General features: G+C 39.6%; 1 protein-coding gene across 1 annotated transcript in view; it reads left to right on the top strand.

Moving 5' to 3' along the window:
• The window catches only part of Dennd1a (DENN/MADD domain containing 1A), a 445652-nt gene that overhangs the window by 224432 nt on the left and 201618 nt on the right, over positions 1–19602 (top strand). The window contains exon 10 of the mRNA XM_013021256.1: positions 11803–11903. Within this exon, the coding sequence (XP_012876710.1) occupies positions 11803–11903 (101 nt within the window). The remainder of the gene's footprint in view (positions 1–11802; positions 11904–19602) is intronic.

The raw sequence follows: 19602 nt of genomic DNA, 5'->3' as shown, positions 1-19602 counted from the left end.
GGCACTGTGGCTCAAGTGGTAGAGCACTAGCCTTGAGCTGAAGAGCTTAGGGACAGTGCTCAAGCCCAGAGTTCAGGCCCCATGACCGGACCCAAAAAAAAAAACAAACATTTTAAGGTACTGGAAGAAGTTTCGAAAACAGAATGCTCAGGTACATATTGGTAAAAGTGTATTTACTTTCCTAAGAAATATGTACTTTGTCTTACCCAGCAAATACTTTTTCAAACAAATACTTAGGAAGGTGATGTAGTTTGGAGGCCAGATTGTTACAAGTCATTGAGCCTCCACACCTCATTATTTGTGTGATTCCTGTAACTGAAAAGAATGATTACTTTTGTGATGGTATCTTAGAAAAACTAGATGCATTTCCCTGTCAGTTTCTCTTCAACTAGTAACAAAAATTTGTCCCAGAGAATGTGAGGCTTGGGCACTGGGGACCTGAAGAGTAATGGGTGATACCTCTGTGTCCTCACCAGGGCCACTCAGTTCTTGCCCTTTATATCTGCTTCAATATTCAAGGGAAGTTCTGGATCCTTTCCCAACATTACGCTGTCCCATCCCGCCCACTCCCCTGACAGCATTCATTGTCTTGAACCATCTGGTCTTGTGACCTGAGAAAGGGCCAGTTTGTAGATAGGGCAGGTTTTCAGATCAGCTTCATTTTTACTTTTTTCCAGATGAACTCCACCTTGCCATGGCTGTTCCAGCCTGTGTGGTGGTCCTGGCACCTAAATGATGTGTGCAAAGCTTTCCCAGTTCTCCTGAAGTAGAAAAACTGAATTGTTTGCTGTGTTGCAGCCCTTGAAGCAGAGAGGAGAGTGACAGTGTAAGGAGGTTTGAAGCCCTGGCCCCAAGCCAGGGCCCTCTGCCTGCACACTCCACTCTGCGTGTTCCAGCCCGGAACAAACTGCATTATTTTGTTTCAAACTGTGCTCAAGGGAAGCCAAGACCTTGTAACTGGAAACTTCCCAAACAGAGAATTCTAAGACTAAATTTAGTATTCTATTTTAAAAAAATAAAATAAAATGAATGTTTTGTTTGTTCATCTTTTATATGCTAAAAGAAAGAGATTAACCTAGTTCATGTTCACAACCTAAGAAGAGTATTCAAATAAGTGAGAAGAAAACTAATCCTTTTCGTGAAGAGGGAAATACTTAGCAAAATGTAATGAAGTGGCATGAACTACAAACTCGGCAGTCAACCATGAGAACATCATTGCCTAGCTAATCTCCATTACATAAAGTTTTATTGTGGCTCAGATAATATTAAAAACTGTTTAAAACCCATGAAAGGAACCTCCCTTGACAGGATGTAGAAGAAAAGATTGGTATGCTTTGTTTATATTCTCATTTTCTGGTTTTAAATGTAAATATAATTAACTGCTTGGTGAACTATATACTTCATTTATGTGTGAATTAGTTTTCTGTTCTTGTTGAACTATAACTAGAATGAAGAGAGCTGTGAGATGTTAAGGAGACTCTGTAATGTAATATGGAGCATGGATAGTTTAATTTGTGATTTCGATACAACTTCGACCAGATGTGCCCTCCATATTAGATTTTACCTTCCTCTCCTACCATTGCTTCAACAAACATGAGCCGCTCCCCTTTGAACTAGGCACAGGATTCTCATAGTCAGAGTTCCCAAATGTTAAAAACCCAGAGCACCTATAACCACCACTTGGTTTGAAAGGTCTTGTATGGAACCAGAGAATTAAATAATTTTTAAATGTTTTCCAGGAGATTGATGCACAGCCAGATTTGGAAGTAATGTACAGACTGTTCTTTTGGATGCATATAATATTTATTCTCTGGTGCTAGTTGTTTGTGTCACAAACTTATTTGCATTTTGAGACTATATAATAGAGACTGATTATGTTTGTTTTGAAGACATTTAAGAGTACTGGACTAGCTTGTTGTTTTTCTTCATGATTCTCTTTGGGAGAGCTTTGATCTGGTTGTGGTTAGTCTAGAGAAGGACATCACTAAGTATAATCTATTTAAGTTCTCAGCAATGCTATGACATAACACTGTGGTTCACCAGTGTGATTTGGGGAACGTGTATGTAAGTAACCTTGAGAGATGATGTTTCTATTAAGACATCATTATGAACATGGCCTAAAATTTTATTAGTTTAGTAATGTGGGAGATTTGTGAAATCAGCTTGTATATTCCTTATAGAAATGATGAATTTTCTCTCCCTCTCTTCCTTCCTTCCTTCCTTCCTTCTTTCCTTCCTTCCTTCCTTCCTTCCTTCCTTCCTTCCTTCCTTCCTTCCTGTCTTTCTTTTTCTTTCTTTCTCTTTCTTCCTTCCTTCTTTTCTTTTTTGTCAGTTGTGAGACTTGAACTTAGGGCCTGGGCACTGTCCCTGAGTTCTTTTTTGTTTTTGGTCATGGGGCTTGAACTCTGGACTTGGGCGCTGTCCCTCAGCTCTTCAGCTCAAGGCAAGCGCTCTACCACTTTTACCACAGCGCCACTTCTGGTTTTCTAGTGGTTTATTGGAGATAAGAGTCACACAGACTTTCCAGCCCGGGCTGGGTTTGAAAGCAATCCTTAGATCTCAGCCTTCTGAGTAGCTAGGATTATAGGTGTGAGCCACTGAACGGCTCCCTGAGCTCTTTTTTGCTCAAGGCTAGTGCTTTATTACTTCAAGTCACAAAGCCACTTCCAGTTTTCTATGATTAATTGGAGATAAAAAGTCTCACAGACTTTCCTGCCAAGGCTTTCTTTGAACTGTGATCCTCAGATCTCAGCTTCCTGAGTAGCTAGGATTACAGATGTGAGCCATGAGCACCTGATAGATAACTTATTTCTTAACAATTCTTGTGAATCAGACCTTTTCCAAAAAACACTAATGAGTAATAGTAAAATCACATCTCAATATACTTGAAAATCCCTAACTGTGGCGTTCACTTTGGCAGAAATTGCTGGTTTCATTAAGGAAGCTAGATAGCCTACTATGCATTAAGTTAGTGAGCACATGGGTTTATAACCTCCTCTGCTGTTCCTGCTGGTGGCAGGTATGGTCACTTTGGTGAACCTAGGTGGGGGTAGTATGATGTGAGATTAGGCCATTCAGTCATGGGTTAGTATAAACATGGACATATTTCATGTCTGTGCTTTTCTTCTATCCTGAGGGTTACATGTGCTCTCACAGTCAAATGCATCAGACAGCCTTATTGTTGACATCTCTTTCCCTCAAGAAGGAACATCATAGCTGATGGTTTTGTTCAAGAAGGTTTTGTTCAGCTCTGCCTTTGCTGTGGACATGATCCTCCCTGTTCCACTGTCTACTCCTATGGATGTGGTCAAATTGACCTCTAGAATCTCTTAGAGCTCTCCTGTAAAATTGGGACTAGTAAAGGATTCATAAACACAGATATGAAAAATCATAGCCAACTCTGGGCATATACTAACTCTGTACATGTAGCACTTGCACTGAAACTCACCTTTGTTGGCAGTAAGCCTGGATTTGACTTTGAGAAGCAGGGAAGATATTAGAGATCCTCTTGGGAGAGTTTTGCAGATTCTGTTTGTATAACTGGTGGCAGTGGGTGGTGAATGCATCTGTGCCAGAGAGCAGTCAGGGACACATTCCAGGTTTGTATACCTGCCCACTTCTCACTAATGACTTAATTGTTGTTTCAGTGGTCATTTTTGCCTGAATCTTTGCAGTCATTACTACATAGCACTCAAGTGGCCTAAAGAGCTATTGTGGTCACTTGACCTACTTCTCTACCTGACTAGCCTCCCGAAACCTCTGCTATCCTCATCCTCCAGTCTCTGAATGCTCTGGTACCTCTGTCTTTGTGCTGCCCAATGCTTGCCCCAGGCAGAATTAGGGATTCCTTCTTTCTATGCTGACACACTTGAACCTCTATTATAGCACTTCTTTCATAACGCTTTTGTGTTGAAGTTGATTGTTTGCATTTTGATCTTTCTGTCTCTATTTTAACTTGCTTGAGGGCATGGCGTGTGCACATAGTAGATGCTCTGTAATTGTCAGATTAATACAGATCAGAGCACACAGGCAGTTTCATGTAATGTGAGAGCACAGAGAGGGGGACTCAACTTCCCACTGTTCATATCCTAACTGTACCATAAGCTTGTGACCTTATGTAAGCTTCCCCACCTGTAAAATGGGGACAGTAATATCGCCTAACTATTAAGGATTAAATGAGTTAAATATATGTGAAATACTGTCCTCAGTATTTGGCAGATAGTTAGGTGCTAATTAAGTGCTTATAATAGTGACTATTTCGTAGCTGTAATCATTTCTGAGTTTGTTGTCACTTTCTAAGGTTGGATTTGCCCCACAAAACTATGGAAGGGAGAGTCTTTTCTTTTTCTACGTATACAAATTTAGTACCTCACCATCTGAAGGTTTCTTAGTTCCTTTTCCAATTATATAGATGCCTGACAGAGAGCTACTCATGACTTCCATTTTCAGTTGTGCTTGCTTGCTTTTAAAAAATATTCTTGCCAGGCATGGTGGCACAGGTTTATAATTCTAACTCAGGAGGTAAAGGTATAGGAGAATCATAGTCTAAATCAGGCCCCAGACAAAAACACAAGACCCTCTCTGAAAAATAAACTAAATCAAAGGTCTAAGGGCATGTCTCAAGTGGTAGAGTACTTGCCTAAAAAGTGCAAGGCCCCAAGTTTAAATCCTAGTACCACCAAAAATAAAAAAAGTTCTTTATAAAAAGGATTGTGTAACACCATTAGCTAAACATAAATTGTAATCATAGGAAATTTTACAGACAAACCTTATACTAGGTTTAAAGTGGAAAACAGATTTGCTCTTAAGTGCCAAATTTGACTGCTCACCAATAGTGAGTGTAAAGGAAGGACTTTTAGGTCCTATCTCAACCTCAGGATTAATTAATTAGCAATGTCTGTCACAGGCATAAAATGGAAGAGTAGTAAATATTTGCTTTCTTTATATTTAAATGCATTATTATCCATCTTCATGTAACCTTGCCTTTTTCTTTTTCACCTTAAATATAAAAAAGAAGCTATTTCCTTCTTCTTGGTGCTTATAGGTTTTATATTTTGCCTTACCATAATTTCTGTCTCTGCTTAGTTAGCTAAAGCTTTTCTCTGGCAGCTTTATTTGCTTTAATGTTTTAAATTGTCAGATCTTGGCAAGAAAGCTTGTTACCTTGGTTAATAACTTACTATAATTATTTTAGCTACTAGGTAGCTTTAAAAAAAATAGAAAGGGTAGTGGGCTTTCTCCCCATTGAATGATACTGCTTTGGGGGAGAAAGCACTCAATTTGACTCCATGATGGATTGTTTGTTTGTTTTTCCTTTCCCCAAAAGATAATGGGGTATGGAAATAGTAAGACTAGTACCATCAAGCTAAAAAAACTACCTGAAAATTGCATCTTCTACTCCCTTAAAAGGAGGTATTATATCTCATCGTCTAAGAAAAGCAGGACACTTTTTGCTCTTTTCCTTCTTTCCTGTCACATGCCTGAGCTAGTAGATGGTTCTTTGATTTCTGAGGCTGTCTAACTTGCCTCTCTGCTAAAGCATTTTTCATTTCTTAGCATGGATTCTTAGAATCCAACTCTTTTCCTACTATAACAAACACCGTTGGAATATAGATGAACCATTTACAATTAAAGATTTTTCTCACACTCATGGAAGGGTTGATTAGGTTTACAGAGTTCCTGTAGATTTTGCTTAAAACTTCTTGGAGATTCTACAGTGGATTTTCCTTTAGAGAATAACTCATAATTTTAAAAAAATCACAAAAATCGCAGTACTGATTGAATCATACCATTATTTATTTCCTGCTGGTAACAAAGATGCTTGTAATTAAAAGAATCTAATTCTCAAGTTCAGAAAGTTAGTAACTTACCCAAAACACAGATTTTCCACAACTCTTCTAACTAGGATGATCCTGATTGAAATGATAGGCATAAAAATGAGTAATGGTTAAAGTTAGTCATCTGTTGTTCCTTCCCTTTGTTTTATCAGTTTCTTTATGTTTAAGTTCACAGTGGGAAATCTGAATGCCTATAACCCTGTGTAGCAGGTGTTAGTTTGTTTAACATTGTGAATCCCAGGATGTGAAGAATGACTGGGACCATCTGATTATTTTTGTTTGCCAGCATTTAGAACTTGGAATCTGAATGCTTTCTTAGGAATTTGCAACTTATAGTTGTGATCTATTAAGCAACTGTAATTTGTTAAATGTCTGGTAATCTTGTCTACCATTCCTGATTATGTTAAGCTGGAGACATTCTCAAATTGCCTAAACATTGATCTAGCACCTGCCTTGTGTCAAGCAAAGCAGGAGATAAGGAGCGGCTTTGAATGTGACCTCTGTCTACTGGGGCAGAGAAGGCACATTCTCCTCATCAAAAGATGGCAGTCCCTCTAGAGCCAAACCTAGAGGCAGACATCGAGATCTTGTGGTCCAGCCTCTCATTTTACATATTGAGAACAGGAAATACAGTGACTTGCTCAGATCAAAAAGATACTGAGTGGAATGCTGACTATGCCAGGTAGGTATGTGAAAGGGAGCAGGCAAAAAGTAAGATTTTCGGCTATTGTTAATCCAAACTTTCAGGTATATGTGTCCAAACTGGCATATAAACCTTTCCTCTTACTAATAGTCATTATTTCCTGGTCTAGGATTTCCTGTGGATTAAAGACACTACAACACCTTAGTTAAATGGGACTAATCCTCAGGAAATGGTCAGATCTGAGTTTGTTTTAAACATGATTATTTTCCAGTCTAAAACTCTCATGCCTTAGGCATGTGATAAACTTCATGTGTTCTTTGTCCTGTTTTTTAAAAAAAGATTATTTCCTGAGACTGGTATTTTGTCCTAGATGTTTGGTCATCTAACAGTGAGGCAAATGCATATCTACATAATTGGGCAATGCCTAAAGGGATAATACCTCATCTGTTTCAGAATCCTCAGCACACTGGATGGCACAGGGTAGTCACATAAACAGTTTCTGAGTTAATTTATGCATTGTGGAAACAGTGACCATTACAGCCTGACAGACCTGTATGTGAGTCCCAATTCTGTCACTAGCAATGTGGCCTTGGGCAAGTTATTTTCCCTCTGAGACTTTTTTTTTTTAATCTGTGAAATGTGAGAGTGTGCATATCTTCCCACATACATATTCCTTTAAAACAATACTCTGCAAGAGCCTTAGCCTCTAACACAGTGCTTGGCACATACACTGTGGGGACTTTTTTAAAGGAAGAATTCTTATTTTTACTTCCACATTAACTTGCAAATCTGCCTTTAGGTATCAGATGGGGCATTAGAATTTTAAGATTTTGACAATATGAGCATTATCTCTGAGATATACTAAGACCTTATAATTTTTCCACCTATATCACTGATCACTCGCCATTCATGTCCAGCCCCCATTGTCTTCTTTAAGCCTTGGAGAAAATTAATGGAGTCATATATAAAGCTCCATGATATGACTAATCTTGTACACTTTTAATCAAGGACAGAATTTGCTAAGGTGTGGCCAAAATTCGCCAGCGGTTTTCTTTACAGTCTGTATCCTGGCTAGACTGGCTGTTTTGGCGTCTAGTTTTGTCTGGAGTCTTAGACTATTCAGCTGCTTCAGGCAAAATCTTTTGGGGTGTCATTAAATGGGATTGATAATTGGCTTCTGATGAATATTCATTGTGACTAATGACTTTGGGCAAATTTTACACATACTATCTTTATATTTTCCCACTGAGTGAGATTTTGATAGGATCATTTTCCTCAACTTGTACTTTAATTAAATATTCACAATACCCCTTTGTTGACTGTGCTCCAAATTGTATTCTTTCATTACTTTAAAAATGTACCTTCTGTAAGGAATCAACATAGCCATTTAGAAATGGGCCTTAAAGTTACTTTTAAAGTAAATGGTGAGTGATACTTTACAGGACACATTACTCCTAGTTAAGTATAGCCATGTAGTAAGACTTTACTTGTAATCAGCTTAGCCACTTTTCTTGAGGGACGATATATATAATATGTGGCACTTAGTATTTTGGGTAAGAGCCAAACAACTCTCTGTTTTGTTTGTTTTCTTAAATGGATGAATGCATTTTACCTCAATTGCAGATTTAGCCCTTAGAAAATCCTCTAATGAAATAATCAGGCATTTTAAAAACCTGATTTTTTGTGTATGTGTATGTGCCTGTCTTGGGGCTTGAACCCAGGACCTGGGTGTTGTCCCTGAGCTTTTGTGCTCAAAGCTAGCACTCTTCCACTTGAGCCATAGCTTCCACTTGAACCATAGCACCACTTCTGGATTTTGTTAGTTAATTGGAGAAAAGAGTCTCATGGACTTTGATGCCCTGTCTGGCTTCAAACTGTGCTCCTCAGATCTCAGCCTCTTGAATAGCTAGGATTGCAGGTGTTAGGCACCAGTGCCTGGCCTTGATTTTTTTTTTTTTAATAAAAGTAAGTTATTTTAAGATCTTGGCTTTTACTTAGGAGACTTATTTTGAGGTTAAGAAGACATGGAAAGACTATAAAGAAAATAGTAATCAAGGGGCTGGGAAGGTGGCTCAGTGGTAGAGCACTTGCCTGGCAATGCATGAAGCCCTGGGTTCCATTCCCAACACCACATAAGAAAAAAGCCGGAAGTGGTGCTGTGGCTCAAGTGGTAGAGCACTAGCCTTGAGCTGAAGAGCTGAGGGACAGCACCCAGGCCCAGAGTTCAGGCCCCACAACCGGACCCCCCAAAAAAAGAAAATAGTAATCAATTTCCAACTCAAACAGGATCATTTTAAGAGATGACTTTTTCTAAGAATTACAAATGAATTTATATAATGATGTTTTAAGTGCTTTCATTTATTTGATGTGTTACAGAATAGGCATATCATTGCACTAATGGATAAATGAATAAATAAATTGATCTTTCCTGTGGTCACATATCTTATGTCTAAACTTGTTATTGTTTTGGAATTTGTGTTACATGCCCCACTCCGTGCGCCTCATGAAAATGTTGGGTCAGTTACTGTTGATATCTAAACACTAAGCAGCTATCTTTATGTTGTGAATATATTCTAAGTAGGAATCATTTTTTATTTATTCAAGACACAGTGTGTTAACTAACACTTTTATGTATGCAGTGCTACTGAGAATAAGATGAAGAGAGAAATATCTCTGGGTACTTTATATCTGGGGACAAGCATTGTGGTCCTGTTAGTAATGGGGAAGTGCCCAAGTGAGCCAAAGTAAAGGCGTCAGGGATAAGGGGAGTGGAGTACTTGTACAGAGGCCTGAGGAAGGAGTTTGCCAGCAGGACAAATTGAGACCAGTGTGGGAGATGAGTGAAAGAAGGGGGAGGGAAGGAGTCCATAACTATTCCTATGTTCCCCATTATATATTCTAAGGGAAAACAGCCAGGGCTGTTGAGACGTGGTTTTAGATCCTGCTTTAAGGTAGATTTTTGAGCTGGTGGAGACATCTGTTCTAACCATGCCCCCAGACTTCTGAGAAGAAAGTACTATGACTAGACCTGCACTTTCAGAAGAGTACTCTGGCAACTAGGTAAAGGATAAGCAGCAAGAGTCAAGGCTGAAGGCCAGTGTAATCTTCTGTCCTGACTTGAGGATGGCATTAGATTATGGTTGGTTTGTTCTCCACTCACTCAAGTGTTTTCCATCTGTAAGAAACTCTGAAGGGATTTGTCATTTGTATACATAGGACAACCTCCTTTATTGAGGAATCTAAAAATAGATTGGGAAGGACAGATTGGGGCTTTGGCAGCGTCATTGGAAGCAACTCTCCAGTGCTCAGTAGATCATCTCCCGTTCATGGCATGTACTTGATTTAAAGAACAGGATCTGGAGGGAAAAGAGAATGGGGGAAGTAGTGCCCTGGCTTCAATACACAGCTCTCACAACTGTGAAACATCAGCAGAATATCCAATTTAAAGCTGGTCATGTTATACTAACCTTTGGGATTCTTTTAACTGGGCCTTGGCACGTCACTCTTTCAGCACGTAAATGTCCTTCTGTCAGCAAAGGCCAGTTAACAGCTTCCAAAAGAAGCAAAGTTCTCTAGGGAACAGGCTTCCCAGAAACCAAAGAAACATAAAGAAAAAAAGACAGAAAGAAACATGTGTTGTTGGCTTTTTTTACTTCATAACTGCATCTCCAAAGGTTGCCTTTTTTCCCTTTCTTTTTGCAATATTGAATTTTATAGGAATTGTATTCCTTTTTATTTTCTTTCCTAAAATTTTAATTGTATCAAATGCTGATTTTATGATGTAGCTAACTCTTAAGGAACAAAAATAGGAATACAAAATAGGCACGTGTAGAAAGCATAGAAAAGAAAGGATTAGGCCATAACCAATGCCAGAGCAATTGATTAACTGAAAAAATAAATTCTCACCTCAGTTTTTAAACCTAAATTAATTCCAGATGGATTAAAGAGTTAAATGCTAGGAGAAAATTTGGAGGACCTTCTTAAAAGTAGAGGAAATCATCTCTAAGGAAAAGATTTGTCTACATAATTATCTAAACACTCAGAAATTAAAAGTAAGTAAAGGATAAATTGTTTTTTAAAAGATCATAAAGGGTTAGTATCCTTTAGGAACCACTATTGCTTGCTTTTTAAAAAAAATTAAATTTTACTGTAAAGGTGATGTACAGAGGGGTTACAGTTACATAAGTCAGGTAATGAGTACATTTCTTTTTTTAATATTGATTGCTTATAAATCAGTTTGAAAATACTAATACTTATTTTTTGTTCTATGCATATATTTAACATTTATTAAATACCAACCGTGATCCAGGAATAATATTTTAGTATTAAAAAAAATTCAAATCGGGGCTCAGTGGTAGACTTCTCGCCTTATATGCATGAGGCCCTGGGTTCAATTCCCCAGCACCACATAAGCAGAAAAAGCCAGAAGTGGCTTGAGCTGTGGCTCAAGTGGTAGAGCTTTAGCCTTGAGCTGAAGAGCTAAGGAACAGTGCCCAGGCCCAGAGTTCAGGCCTCACAACTGGCCAAAAAATAAAAATAAAATCCATAAAATATGGTCAGGGGGGAGGGGTGGGCGGGGGAAATATGGTCCCAGGTGACAAGTTACCAAAAGCAGCAGGAAAAGTCAAAATTGCTCCTAGCAATTTCTGCCTTATAGCTCTGCCTTATAGCTCAGCTAAGGAGCAGAATCTCTACAACCAAGGGAAACACCAAGGTAGAGATGATCCGGCCAAAGACCAAGAGAAGGAAGTGGAGGAAGCTCAGAAGAGCAGGCAGAGTTTGGGTAAGGCTAGCCTCACCTAGTACATTAAGACATGGGAGCACCTCCAGGGTTTGGGCCTTTCTCCCCTGGCCTTCCAGTTCAGTTGTAAACCCCTGCTTTTGTTCTCTTTCCTGGTTAAATAAAATTCATCAGGATGTTTATTGTTCCAATGACTTTGTCATTTTTAAAGTTAACTAAGGACAACCGGTTTTCAGGTCCTTCTGCTCACTGTCACTCTCCTGGCTTTTACTTTTCTTTTTACTTTTACCCTTTACAATGGAATGAACTCAGGGTCTTGTGCATGCAAGGCAAGTATTCTAACAGAGTTTATACCCCTGTCTTGCATTCACTTTATAATCAGAGAGGAAAAAAGTAGACATTTTGAAGAGAAAGCTCTTACAAGTATGCATTAGAGTAAGTTAACTTAGAATGACTCCTCTAGACTTCTCAGTTCATAATCTTAAATAAGTGGATGAGTAGTTTTTTGACACTGAAACCTAGTAGTAATACTTGTTCCCTTTCAGTTCTTAGCTCTTAATCTCTGCTTTGCTCTGTTGCAGTTGACTGCCTGCATTCATGGCTCAGCCGCAATGCTCTACCCCATGTACTGGCAGCATGTGTACATCCCCGTGCTGCCTCCACACCTGCTGGACTACTGCTGGTAAGAAGCTACCCACCTTCTCCTTACTTTTTCTCCTCCAGTAATGTACCAGGAAATGTTACAGCTGTAACTTGGTATTGCCCTGGGTTATTCCAGTTAAGTATACTCAGGTTTTGGGGTACCTGAAGACATAGCCCTTCTATTTCCCAACAGCTGTCATCATACAGGTCATTCCATTCTAAGTTCATGTTTAAAAGCTAACACTCTTTCTATTTCTCAGTGTGAAGAAAGCAAAACATCAAGAGGTTGTGTGCCTTTTTTTTTTTTCTCAACACAAATTGGAGCCTGGACCAATGCAGATCCCCAAGGTCTTCCAGTTTTAGTCCTGGCACTTCCTGCCATACTCACCTTAGCTGTGGTTTGGCAGCCAAAGCCAGACTTTGAAACCCTCTGAAGTTTTTTTTTTAATTTTTTATATCTATTTTTTTGTTTGTGCTGGCTCTGGGGCTTAAACTCAGGGCCTGATTACCTTCTCTGAGCTATTGTGCTCAAAGCTAGTGCTCTACCACTTGAGCCACAGCTCTACTTCCTGCTTTTGAGTGGTTAGTTGGAGATAAGGGTCAAGGACTTTTCCTGCCAGGGTTGGTTTTGAACCTTGATCCTCAGATCTTAGAATCCTTGGTAGCTAGGATTACAAACATAAGCCACTTTTCTGTTCAGTATATGAATTTAAGTGGAGAGAAAGGAAGGGAAATTTGGAGTTGACTTTACTAAGTCATTTGGCCCAAGACTTTATTTCCTCATCTGTAGGAAGAAGTTGTTCAACACATAATGGCATAGTGATGAAATGAGGTAATAGACTAAGTACTCCAGGTAGAAGAGCTTGCCAGTGGGAAGTACCTGGTTCAAGTTTCCACTAAACTATGGTGAGGATAAACTTACTGTCTCTCTTCAGTAGCTTGCTGGAAAACAGGGCTCTAGGTGGTTGATTTGAATCTGTTTTCCTCTTTAAAACTTTTTTCTTTAGTATAATGTGATTATAATTTTGTCAGCAGATGCTGATAGGAGAGCCATGGGTGTGTGTGTCTGTGTGTGTGCCTGTCTGTGTGTGTCTGTGTGTGTCTGTCTGTGTGTGTGTCTGTGTGTATGTCTCTGTGTGTCTCTGTGTGTCTCTGTGTGTGTGTGTCTGTGTAGGCACTCCCTGCCTGCCAGAAATTCAGTGCTTCAGGAGAAAACAACCCATCTGAGAGCTTGCAGTCCTCATTTAAGAACACATGATTCAAGACATTCACCATTGGTTTAAAACGGAGTCTAGGTCAGATTTGCTGTTTTACAGTCATCTTACTAAAAAAAAATCTCACCCAGGTAGCCACTCATTCGTGGGAAACTAAAGGCATTCCATGGTTACCCCTGGGTTGAATATGTTGGGCTTAACCCTCTTCCTGAAAAGCCATGTGAATAACAAGGATGTCACTCAGGACCAACAAATAAAAACTGGCAAGCAGCTCTTGAGCACAGAGCCAAATGAACTGACCTGTTTCTCTTTTTATTATATATCCTTTTTATCAAGCTGGATTTTTTTTTTTCCAAAACCAGGGTTTGAACTCAGAGCCTCACACTTGCTCATCTTACATGCTCAGCTGGTGTTCTACCACTTGAGCCATGCCTCCCATCCAGCTTTTTGCTTGTTATTTTAAGATGAAGTCTTAGGATTTTTTGGCTTTGGCTATTTCATACTGCGTTCCTCTGGATCTTAGCATCCTGTGCAGCTAGAATTATAGGCATGAGCCACTGATACCCAGCTAAACTGAGTCATTTTATCCTTGTCTTCCTCCCACCTCTGATGAGATTAAAGGGCAGTATGTAACCCCAGCTCATTTTCAATCTCATAATGATCCATTAGGTGTCTGGACTCCACATTTGGTTCACTATGTCTCTTTATACCTTGGTTTATTTTAGAAATTATTATCCATTAATGATGTCTTCCAGGTACTATTGGTGTAGATTTTATTTTTTGTCCTTTCTGGAGTAGATAGATTTGATAGTTTTTGAAGATAGGCAAGGATAAGGATATAAAGCCCTCATTATCAGTCCACCTTATTTCCACTAAATATCTAGGGTCCCTTCCTTCCTCAGCTTCCAGTACCCTCTTCCCCCAAGTTCTCCAATGTGTCCTATCCACTAGAGACTCCATGGAGTGCCAAATTCTTTCCAGTGGCAGCTGCTGCTTCTGCTCCCAGGTCAAAGTGAGCATCTTAGAATCCTGTGCCCACTGCCATGATCTGGTGTAGCGTGACTTTCCCTGCCATCCTCAGCTTCAGAAGCCATGCTGGGGATGTCTCCTCCCATTGAGCTCCCATTGGTGGTACTTGCCATCTTATACATAGGTAGCCTCTCCCTCAGAGAGACCATAAAGTAGCACAAACAAGACTAGGCTGAGAGGACAACATTCAGTTCTTGTCTCATCTCCATTAATGCCTGGCTGTGTAGCTTAGAGATAGTGACTTTTCCTGTCTGAATCTCTGCCTTTGTCTGTGGAGAGCTAAAAATGCTAAAATGTATTCCTTAAACTGTTTCAAAACAATAATGTGTATAAAAGCACTTTCAGACTGCTGATCACTCTCAACCACCTAGCAGAGTGACACCAACTCATCTGAAACTTCTCTCTTATCCATATCCCTAGCTTCAAGTTCTTCCCTCTGATTATTACTTTCTTCATTGGCCCTACTTTTGTGTCTTTGTCACATTGTTACCCTCACCCCCTTTGTTTCTCCTTCTCATAACTCCTCACTAACTCCTTAGGGTTTTCTTGCCTTCTTGATTGTTCTGTACCTTTGTGGGTTCGATGCAGTAGATATTTTCTGATGCCACATCTTGGGTGCTACAAAGGCTACGATAAGAGTCAGGCTTAATCAAAAAAGATTCAGATAATTAGACAGGCACACTAAGCACCTAAGACTCACCAGAGGAGAGCTGTTGGGTTCTGGGTCCCCTGGATGCAACCCAATAGGCAGATACTGCAAGAGAAAGTCTAGAGGCCAATGTCAGCAGGACTCATAGAATGTTGGTGGTACCGGCCCTCAGCTTGCTGTCTTTTTTCTCTGTCCATCATGTTCCAGACTCAGGGCTAGAGAGAAGCCATACAGCCTGAGATCCCAAAACTGAGTTCCCAAGGCCTGTCATCAATACCCATCCCCTTCCCTTTCTAAACATCCTACCCCACCTGACAAAGGAGAAGCAGCCTATGAGAAGCCACTGACCACATAACCTGGGAGTTCTCTCATGAGGGTTTTCTGGAACACATCAAGGCCTCCCTTCTCCATGGTTTCATTGAATACCCCTTCCCCTCAGCTCTGCTCTCTCCCCACAGATGTGCTCAGGTGTCAAACTAAACTTTAGCTTCCTTGCTGTTCATTTTGAGTGTCTGAAACAATTCTTGGCTTTTTTTTTTTTCCAGTCATGTACCTTGCTGTTTGGATAAAAGGCTGGGGGACTGGGCAGAAGGCCAAAGAGGAAGAAGACCAGGTTGCTGGGGGGAAGAGAGAGAGAGAGAACAAACTGTATAGCCCAGGAAGGGAAGTAGTGGTGGGGAGACAGATAACTGAGGAAAGAAAAGAGATGTAGAGAAAGGGAACATACCTATCCCAAGAAAGACTAAGCTAACCTGGCCCTCTCAGTTAAGAGCACCTGCTGGCAATCCCTGCTATACAGATGTCAACAGGCTCCCAGGCAATGCCCCACTTCATAGACACAAGTGCCTCTCCACAGAAATATATCTCAGAGTCTCCCACATGTAGTGAAACAGTATGTTAAAGGGAAGCCTTGAGTACCACTGGGAGAGAAAGCCCACAAGTCCTTTCTTGCATTCAGACAGATATGTTTCTTTATTCAGATGATACAGCTGGGAAAATGGATGTAGTTCCTTTGCTAAATAGCATGATCCTGCCTTTCCATTATTTGGACAGTTGAGGATACTCCATTATGAGTGAATTTAAAACTGGTACTCCAGGACCATGGAGTCCTGTCAGTAACATCATTGATAACTGGAGCTGTCATTGTGGGCTGTCTGGTCTGTCTCCTTTACATCTATGATCTCATTTAATTCCAGTAGCTCTGGAAACAGGTGTTATTAGCTCCAATTCACAGATCAATAAGCCAAGACCCCAAGAGGTTTAGTAGTATAGACAGTATGTGTCTGATTCCATTCTTATAAAAACAAGCAAGAATTATACACATGTAGACACACCATAAAAATTAGATTATTAAAGAAGCAGACGTTTGCATATACACCCAAATATTTAACAATGGCATGGTAAAACAAGATTTCAGCGTGCCTTTTATTCTATTTTCTGTATTTTCAAATGTCTGTAATGAAGAAGCATTTTTTTCATCTCTAAAATACTTCTCTTGCAAATGATCAGTGTTTATTCTAGCCAGTTATTTGTCCTAGACATCATCTGTCCATCTTGTTTGCTTAGAGGATTTGTTATTTTATTGTTTATTGTGAAAGCTGATCCCTTGTCCTTTCTACTTCACCACTCTCCAGAACAGTCACCAGCCTACTGAGAGCATGGTGTTGGTAAGGTATGCTGCTGAACCCTTGTCATACCAGGCTACCATTCTAGAGAATCAGAGTTCAGACGCTAATGTATTGGTGCCCAACTGGGTTTTAGGAGGACTTCACCTTGGAAGTTCATGTGTTTATATGATAGCCATCTCTCTCCTGGTCTCTTGTCACAAAAGAAAACATCTGACCAGAGGATTATTACAGGATTGTAGGCATTGGTGTCTGTTAACTGTACGATGTAAGATTGAAAAGAAAGACCCCAAAAGAAAAAAACAAAACAAAAACAAAAACCCTCCAATCAAGGATTAATTTGATCACCTTCAGCCTGCTGCTACCACTCTGGTCAGAAACTACAAATGTCATGAAATTTGAGTCAATGCTCAGAGCTTTATTCTATTGTGCTCTGGGACTCCTCACCACCTTGCTTTTCATCCTTGGTGGTAAGAGCCAGCAGGGATAACTAGCATTTTAAGTAAAGTGCTGGGAGCCTGAAACATGCAAATTTGAGGGAGGTTTGTTCCTCTGCAGATGATTTAAATGTTAAGTACGTCCCCTTGCAGGGGATACAAGAAATGGAATCTGAAAACTATTATCTCCTGTAGAAATGAACTCTCAATTTACTCACTGCACAGGAAGGGCGGATTCTAGTCATTTTCACTGCCAGCAGGTGCCCTTTCTATGCATAATAGACTTTGCAAGTGTAATTAACACATGAGGACTACTGCTGCCAGTTTTTCTTCAGGTACATGCTGCTCAGAGTTTTCAGGACAACAGTGTAGGCCATAAGAGCTTTTCACATTGTGCTTGATGATGAGGTGTTCATTGACCTCCAGACAAAGACATGGCAAATGGGGCTGAACCCAGCCCCTGCTGTTAGTATCACAGGTCATAGTCCTTAGGCCCAGGGACCCCACCCCCCAGCCCCCCCAAAAAAGCTATATTGTAGTCTGGTAGACCGGAGACCACTAGAGCAAAGCTCTAGTTTGCATGCAGTTAATAAATGAAAGTATGATACTGAACACCCTGCAATTATGTGGAAGACTCTAATTGCACATTCACAAATACAACAACCAATTATCTGAGTTAACTATAATTAGAGCTATAATCACAGATTTTAATTATCTGAATAATCAGTTTAGTACAAATGGTTTGCCTTAAATATTTCCCAAGTTAATTTCTTCCTGTCCCTTCCCAATTTGAGAGTGGCAAAGTGGAAAGTACTTAGGTTTGGATTCAAGTCTGTCTCATCTCTTATTGACTATGTCACTATTAAAAATCAGTTTTACCTCTTTGACCTTGCAATGTCTTTTTCTGTAAAATGGGCATAATTAGTCCACATTATTGAGAGGCTATCAGAATCACAAGTGTTAGTCATCAAGTGGCTTGTAGGGGCCACTTGTTTACTGTGATTGCTCTTATCACCATCATCAAAAACATGGGGCATGGATTTTACTCTCCAGAAGGTTTAACTCATATTAATCTTGCTTCTACTGCCTTCAGAGCTCAGGGGAAGACTTTATAATTCGTCTTCTCTTTTTACCCTTCAGATTGTTTTTATTTTGATTTTTTTTTATTTAACTTGAGTTATTGTATGGTTGTTTTCATTTGCAGCTGTGGCATAAGAATGAAAAGAAAAGAAACAAAAGCAGATGGCAGAGAAAACGAAAGGAGTAAGACATTTCCAGCCCTTATGAATATTTAAAAACATGTGCTGCTGGTTCCTTTCTACTTCAGATCTATGCCATTCCCTTGACTTTGAAAGTGAGAACAAAAATGTTCCCTACCTTGGCTGATGGCATCTCTGACCTGGGCCAATATTGGGAAAGCCTTCCCAATTCTGGGACAAAAGGATTAACTTGCTGATGAGAATCATCCTTGTCCATCATCATCATCCACTGTTTTGAGTGCACTGTGTAGCAAGCTCTTTCTCAATGTCACTACTATCTTTAAAATTAGTTGTAAATTATTCACTCCCTTGTATAACTTAGGAAATGGAAGCTTAGGGAAGAGTAGTGAGTTACTGTCAGGTAGCTAAGAAATAATGGAGCTTAGAATCCAGAGGTCCAGGATGTTAAGCCTTTTCTTACTAATATACTGCAAAGTGTCAGAGAATGAGTCATACCTATCCCCAAGATTTTGTGGAATAAAAAGTCTTCATATAATCTTCTTGATGTTTTGCTTATTGTAGACATACATTGTCATCTGTTAATTATACATTCTCTCAACAAACACTTATAGAGCATATTATGACTATATACTATGCTAAGGAAATTTTGCAAATTAATAGTCCCCGTACAAGTGATATGGGATTTCCTATGTAAACTCCTTTTTCTCCTTTCTTCCCTCTAAAGTATACCTAAATATCCCAAACTATCTCCCAAATTGAATTTGTATATTTGGATTATTCTAGGTTATATTAACATACTTTTTGTGAGCAAATATTTTCAAAGCAAGACAAGAGTATGGTTTTCCAGTAAAAGTCAGTAAGGTCCAGCTATATTTGTAGCTAACTTCTGATGCATTCTGTGATCAAGAGTAAGTGACAAAGTTAAATAGAATATGTTAGAACTAAAACCTGGATTTTGCATTTGAGCTTGTGAAATACGTTGTATATTTCATGACATCATAAAAGCCATTTCTAATAGCACAGGGGATGTTCAGATCCTCTGAGAGATACTAACCCTAGGCTCTTCCCTGATCTATGCTAGGGTTCTGAGTCAATCCCACCTGCTGCATGAATCTGTTCCATCTAGGATTTTTAGCAAAAACTCTTTAATACATTTAGCCACAGGGTTCCTTGTCCATGTGGCTATCAGTCCGGATGTAGCTGTGAAGTGACTTCCAGTGAAGCACAGCTGGGCCCATTCTAATCAATGTCTTCATTGATACTATGAAATTTTGCATTGAGAGTGCATTAATGTTAAATTAACTGGAATCACTACTAATCTCGGTGGCAGAGACAGAAATCAAATGCAGGTGTGGTGGTAGGAAAAGAAAAACATGGCTTCAACCCTGGCTTTTCCATATAGTAGCTTTGAGGTCACTAAGCCTCTCTGAGCTGACCAAAGGGAGTAGGAGTCATTGAACACAAAGGAGGTTCACCGTAAATAGTAGGTTCTATGGTTTGTTTTTGTTATTTCTGACTATTCTCATGCATATACAGGCGATATATCTTAGTGGACGAGTATGTGT

The sequence above is a fragment of the Dipodomys ordii genome, unplaced genomic scaffold, assembly GCF_000151885.1.
Source record: "Dipodomys ordii isolate 6190 unplaced genomic scaffold, Dord_2.0 Scaffold55, whole genome shotgun sequence".
In the NCBI taxonomy this organism is placed as follows: domain Eukaryota; kingdom Metazoa; phylum Chordata; class Mammalia; order Rodentia; family Heteromyidae; genus Dipodomys; species Dipodomys ordii.
The sequence above is the reverse complement of the archived record's forward strand: the minus strand, read 5'-3'. Positions and strand labels throughout refer to the sequence as shown.